Below are 7,123 nucleotides of genomic sequence, written 5' to 3' on the forward strand. Positions count from 1 at the left end.
ACAAGATAGCAAATAAAGTAAAACTAGCAACTAATTTTTTTGTATTTTGATATAGTGCAGCAAACAAAGTAGTAAATAAAATAAAGCAAGACAAAAACAAAGTAAAGAGATTGAGAAGTGGAGACTCCCCTTGCAGCGTGTCTTGATCTCCCCGGCAACGGCGCCAGAAAATATGCTTGATGGCGTGTATTTCACACGTTCGTTGGGGCAAAGTAGCTTGGTTGTGTTGTGCAGGTTCCACGTTGGCGCCGGAATCTCTGGTGTTGCGCCGCACTACATCTCGCCGCCATCAACCTTCAACGTGCTTCTTGGCTCCTCACGGTTCGATAAACCTTGGTTTCTTTCTGAGGGAAAACTTGCTGCTGTGCTCATCATACCTTCCTCTTGGGGTTGCCCAACGAACGTGTGAAATACACGCCATCAAGCATATTTTCTGAACGGTGAAATGTCTGAAATGACCCTGAAGGGGAAGAACTTGTATACATGCTGATTTGATAAAAATTAGCTAATTCTGACTATTTTTAACATGATTTTCATGCTTAAGGATTAGTTACTTCAGTTTTAATTTATACGTTTTCATATTAAATATTAAATCCTGACTGATTTTAACATAATTTCTGCACATATATTACAAGACTTCTCTACATAAACCTAAAAGAGCTTGAAGTGTAAACAATATTATAAAGCTTATCCATATTATCAAACATATGAAGCATGTATATCTGCCTTGAGACATTTTGGCAAATGCCATTGCGTCCTAAAACAACGTTGATACGGTTTTATTCTTCTACGACAAATGATAACCAGGAGAGATATTGCAATTTAGAATTTACAACCGCTATAGCAATATATTTTCATGCCCATCAAGAGAACTATACATTTACTTCACAACCACCATACACACGAAAATATACAAGACCTTTTTTACAACCAAGCGGATGCATTGTAATCTAATAAAAAACAGGTTACGAATAAACTCCTATTCCGAATATGAACTAAATGTCTCGTCAATATATATGCAAAATTGCACACCATATAAACATACCATATAAACGGATCAATTCTGCAGATCAAAATAACTCAATTAGCAGGCAATACATCAATTCCGTCCATGGTCAACAACTCGATGAACAATGAGACGCCATATGAACGAGATCAAATTAACATAGAGAAGAGAGGAATTTCGCAGCAGGGCGGAGCACATGTAAGCCAAATCGGCCGGAGATCACCAAGACGAAGGCGACCGGGAACGATGGAGGCGCCGAAGCCTCAAGATCCTCGTCACCGCACGTCTCGCAGCCTCAAAGGGACGGCGCGACCTAGAGGATGACGGGGATCGAGCGGGACGACGGCGGACGAGGAAGGGCAAGGCGGAGGCTCGAAGCCGCTCCGTCTCCGCGGCCAACGGGGTCAAGTTCGCCTGTGCTCGTTGCCGGTCGTTTGCCGGGCCGGGAGGAGAGCTGCGAGGACGACGGGAAACAGAAGCGAGGGAGGAGGGCCTGCGCGCCGGCGGCGGACAGCCGCCGCGGCGGGGTCGGCGCCGGCGGCGGAGGCACGCCGCCGATGGCGGCGAGGTCGGGCGGCCGCGGCGGGTTCGGAGCTCGGCGGCCGCGGCTCCCTCCAACCCTAACCTATCGAGAGGACGGGGTGGGGAAAAGTGGAGCGGGGAGTCGCTCGCTTCGGGTTTGCACACGGGCCGGATTTTCTTATATGCAGTGGCAAGTTTTCCGTAAATAATTAGAACTATTAAGGATACTTTGGTCCTTGGCAACTCGGGAGCGACCGAGAATCGCGGGAAGCACCTCTCGGGCTGCTTTCCGGCTCGGACGCTCGCGCGAGTGTATTTTCTGCAGCGCTTCTCTATCACGCTTTTCAATAGTTGGTCTGTTTGTTTGGGCTTGCACTTTTGGACCTCAAGCGAAGCAGAAGCCCAAACAAACGGAGCCCTAGAGTGCCGTTCATGTAATCGCAATGTCCCCAATAAGCATGGAGCGAAACCCAAAAATTCGTTTCGAAGCACGGGCTATGCAGCCTAATATTTTCGAAAATTCAAAAAGAATTTTTGATGGGCCTAAAATATGAAATATTGTATAATAAAAAATTTGCAGACGTGTTAAATATGACACTTACTATATCCGTTCTTTTTCGAAATTTTAAAACTTTGAATACATGAGTTTTTGAAGTTTGAAAAAAATGGGCTACTTTGTAGCCATGCTCCGCGCTCCTTCAAAACGCAGTAGCAAGAATCATAATTTACGCGTCCAAACTCCAAACACATCAAAACTTTCGCGGCAGGGAACACCCCGCTAAATCCATCCAGAAACTATCCGGGCCCAGCTGCCATCAACCCACCCAACCGAGACGCACGCCTTTATCGCATCCCCAAAGAAACACACCTCCCCGCCACGTCACCGATCCGCACCACCACTCCTCGCCCACTCCCCACCATCCATCCCCATCCAACGGCCCAAACCCCTTATCACGCGGATCGCGCCCCTCTCTCCTGCACCCAAACCCCGCAGCTATAAATCCGGCCTCGCCCCACGCTCCACCTCATCCACCTCATCCCACCAGCCACCAACAACACACGAGTCAAACTCACCGGAGAAGAAGGTAAACTCGCCGGAGATGTCGGGCCGCGGCAAGGGAGGAAAGGGGCTGGGCAAGGGCGGCGCGAAGCGCCACCGGAAGGTCCTGCGCGACAACATCCAGGGCATCACCAAGCCGGCCATCCGCCGCCTGGCGCGCCGCGGCGGCGTCAAGCGCATCTCGGGGCTCATCTACGAGGAGACCCGCGGCGTGCTCAAGATCTTCCTCGAGAACGTCATCCGCGACGCCGTCACCTACACCGAGCACGCCAGGCGCAAGACAGTCACCGCCATGGATGTCGTCTACGCGCTCAAGCGGCAGGGACGCACGCTCTACGGATTCGGCGGCTAGGCGGTCAGATTTTAGAAGCTAGCCTCTGTTTAGGGTTCATGGTATGTTGTCGAGTAGTAGTTGCAGCGTCTCGCTGTTGTTCGCTCTGGGGTGACTGTAAGGCTGTTGGTTTGGTAGAATGGAATGGAAATTTACCTAGGTCTCCCTTAAATTCTACTGCAATCTCTTAGATCTGTTCATATGAGATGTCGTGCTTCAGTGTTTCGATTCGGCTACAATGTTTTGGGCTGCACCCTTAATATTCTTCTGCAATCTATTAGATCTGCCCATAGAGCGTGCAATCTCTTAGATCTGTGCATACGAGTGACGATGGCTGGCCAATCTGCCATGCAATTCTCTGGCTCTGTATTAACTGTCCCCCGAATCAATTGTGTTGGGCTTCAGTGTTTCGAATTGATACATGCCAGCACTTCCTTATCTGAATTGTCTAAGCTCACACCAATCTGATTCAAATTCGAATCCCCTCTGAAATAGTAGCTGCAGGGACTGATCCAACTGCTGAGGAACTTGACTAATGGCAATTTGCAGCGGTGTTTAGGTATGAGCTCCTGTAACATCTAGAGGCCACTGAAAGCGGCAATGGCGGCGTGGGTCACAGACACCAGTGGCAGCAATTGCATACGATAGAAGTGCGTTTACTGACCAAAATGTGGCACAACTTGCAGGTAACCATAGGCTGTGAAGCAACTGCTGGGGATGGGTAAGTCTTTATAATTGGCTGAAGATGGCAGGGGCTGACTCCAACCTTCAGGTGATTGCTTATTCCACTTCAGTTCACTTTCTTGTAGTTCCAGTCTTGCCACTCGTGGTCCCAGTTCTTACAGAGGCACATTGAATTAATTATTCTGTTTCATAAAATACTAATTTCACAATTCTTAGTGAATCCAATGATTGAAGATTAATTCATATTCTTCTGTAATTTCGTGTGGCTCCTCATGCAACATCAGGATTACTTTACTCTATCTTCCGCTTTTGTTGAATTACATGATACAGTCTTCCTTAGCATAGGCAGTGCTGATTTAGGGGCCAAAGCTTGAATTATTTTGATATTCTTCTGTGCTACTGTAAGCCATCACCTTCTGCTACTTCGACTAATGTCCTCCTACAATGAACTAAAACTGTGGTGTATCTTCATGGGATCCGCTTTTGAAGTGAATGGGAAAAAGTGAAAAACTGGTTGCAAAACTGTTGAAAATGGCCCCTGAAAATGCCCCCTCTATCATCTTCATTGATGAAATTGGTTCTTTGTCTAGGCAACGTGCACAAGGCAATGAAAGTGAATGTTATAGGCAGGTCAAAACGAAGCTGTTAGTCCAAATGGAGGCTTGACTTCTTTAGACATTGTAGTGCACCTGCAAGTTCTTGTTTTTCCTGGGAAAATGGCAGGAGCGTTGTACTTTGATTAATTATACTACCTCTGTCCATCTTTTGATGTCAAAAGTTTGTCTAAATTCAAATGTATCTAGACACACTTTAGTGCATAGATACATCCGAATTTAAACGAACCATCGGACATCTATTAATGGACGGAGGGAGTATTACAGACTCACAATGACCCATATTATTAAGACAAAACCGTTCCACGTGCACATATTTTATCTTCATATTTTAATATTTGCAAAGCAACTGCCACCAATCACAAATTTTTCAATACTAACTAAACATTTTTTTGCTGTGCTCATGATATTACAGGGTGCTGGCCATAATGAAGACAAGGTCCTCGTTCCTGCTGCTACTAACATTACATATGCTTTGGATCAGATAGAGAACATTTATCAATTATTCATCTACTCCGTAATTGCTTTTGCATCTTTCTCTGAAGATACTTAAGTTGTGTATCTGTGTTGTGTTATTTTTACAGAGCTATAGTATTGAACATGTCATAGTTGTACCCCAGCCTGTATGGTGATGTTTCAAACAAACACACCTACACTTCACTGCCTGACCTTACACATATTCAAGGTAATGAACTGGCAAAAGAAAAACATCAGTTAACTACACATTGACATTGCTACTAGCTTCTGTTACCCTAACCTCTGACGTAGATGTCCTGAATTTTCAACAGACCCATGTGATCTTTCCAGGTGATAATGTTGATTGCTACATAAGTTCAAGCAGCGCATCTTGCCGTGGTATTGAGGTAAATTCATCCTAGAGATCCTTTTTGCAAACCAAGTGATACTTCACAGCCTAATATTGCGTTGTGTCCAATTAGATGGCTAGTCATGGGAGCTCAGAACATATTCTGCCATGATTCTGGGGTTGCTGTCACATGGGCTGAAGATCTTCAGCACATCTGATTGTGTAATTATCTTGTAATTTATTATTTGACCACTATTGTTTTCCTGCTCCTTATTCTTGAAACTTTTTTGGAAAGGGTTTATGCCTCAATCTACTCTTGGACTTTTTTATGCAACAGGGGAATGTTAGCATATAGTTTAAAGATTTGAGTGCCCCAGAGACTAATGAAGGGGTAAAAACATGAGTATACATGTAGTATTTAGTAGTTTACTGTCAGCTTTTAAGCATTAGTGCCATGTGCAATGTTATGTACCTGCATGCATTACTCACTCCCAGTCACAGATATAAGACATTTGGACATTTTTTCTAACAGCGTATACTTTTATTGAATAGCAATTGTTGATGGAAAAGCTCGGGGCAGGAGTGTTCAATAACATTTGAAGGTGCTCCCTTTGTCTCTTGATCAAAATTTCATGACTATTTCATGATTTTTTTTTGCATATTTGTAGTTCTACATATCTGCTCATGGCTATCTAACACGAGTTTACCTCTCTTTTAATTTTTAGTTGCATATATTACACTATTCACACAGTTGTAATCTCTGTGCAAGTTCTCTGTAACAGGAATCAATGCATATAACATTTGTTTGTTACTTCTGAGAAATGTATTACCGATTCATTTGAGATTGGCAAACCTAATGAACAATGTCATGCGATATGTTCTTTTCTGGGAGGTGATGGAATCCAAAATGTCCGGCTTCTGTACTTTTGGAGTTCTCGCTCTGGCTTTTTCTTTACTCTTTGATTTTTGTAATTTTTTGCATCCTTCTCACTGCATTTCTTTAGAGATTCTTCTTCGAGCATACATGTGAGTAAAGTTCTCACCGACCACACTGGCTGATTGATCTCATTGTTGCATATTTGTGAAAATATAATGATGATGTTGGGAATGACTTCCTTGCCAAAGGTTTTCATATATTTTCGATCTAGATGTTCAGTATACTGCAATTATCATGTTCTAAGTTTTATGAAAATGCATGATGATCTTAGCCAGTATGCTTAGGTAATGCTTACAAATTTTTTTCGTGTTCATGTTCTATATTCAGTCTATTTTCTTGATGATCTCTTGTTTCGGGTTTTTGTTTCGTGGGATTGATGTCTTCTGTTCTGGCAAGTCATATCAATCCTTGTGCTTTCATAATGATTTTTTATTGTGTTTCATCACCAGTTCAACAGGTTTTGTTGAAATGTATCTTCTGATGGGAAGACATTAGTGGTAGAGTCTGGTCATGGGACTGTCAGATCTGTAGGCAATACAAAGCAGAGACATAGTATTTTGTTGCAAAGACTATCTCTATGTAGCTATGCTTTCCTTTTGAATTAATAGGAAAAATGATTTTCTTGATCTCTGTTAGAAGCTTACTAAACCTAGAAGTTCCCGCTGCATCACCTTAATCCTTGTTTCGGTAGATCGTTTTCTACCATTACATGTGGAACTATGTTATTGTTTCTATGATTCCATCTTAATATCTATGCAATGTGCTTATGGAAATCTCTCCCAACCTTATTGCCAGGAAGCACACGTGTAGTAAGTTGCTGCCTGCATGGACGGATGGATCATTCTGCTTCTTGCACTACCAGGTTTCAACGAACTTATGGTTCTTCTTGGGCAAACCATCCAGAAGTAATCCTTTTTATTTTCCAATCGGGCTTCTTACCCCTTCCCATTTCATGCAAAACGGAAATACAGAGTTCAACTTATCTTTACAGACTCAGATGAAGAAAGGGGAGAGGAATTAAGAAGCGAGCTGGTGCACTAATAGGAAATCCACTGGGACGTTTCAATCTTGAAAACACCTAAACTCAACATAGTTCAATAACTACATTAAAAGCTCGACCAACAGCAAAAACAAAGTCTAGGAAGTAGTAAACACTTAATATTC

At 43.4% G+C, this 7,123-nt stretch overlaps 1 protein-coding gene across 1 annotated transcript; it reads left to right on the top strand.

Annotated features, from left to right (window-relative positions):
- Positions 1-2,624: 2,624 nt before the first annotated feature.
- LOC124691254 (histone H4) lies at positions 2,625-2,940 on the top strand. The gene has a single exon (XM_047224526.1). The coding sequence runs from the start codon at positions 2,629-2,631 to the stop codon at positions 2,938-2,940; it is 312 nt and encodes a 103-aa protein (XP_047080482.1). The 5' UTR covers positions 2,625-2,628.
- Positions 2,941-7,123: the final 4,183 nt, after the last annotated feature.

The sequence above is a fragment of the Lolium rigidum genome, chromosome 2 (assembly GCF_022539505.1).
Source record: "Lolium rigidum isolate FL_2022 chromosome 2, APGP_CSIRO_Lrig_0.1, whole genome shotgun sequence".
NCBI lineage: Eukaryota > Viridiplantae > Streptophyta > Magnoliopsida > Poales > Poaceae > Lolium > Lolium rigidum.

What these genes read in the sequence shown, in the direction of transcription:
- LOC124691254 (XM_047224526.1), top strand. Translation starts at nt 2,629, where the DNA reads ATGTCGGGCCGCGGCAAGGGAGGAAAGGGGCTGGGCAAGGGCGGCGCG.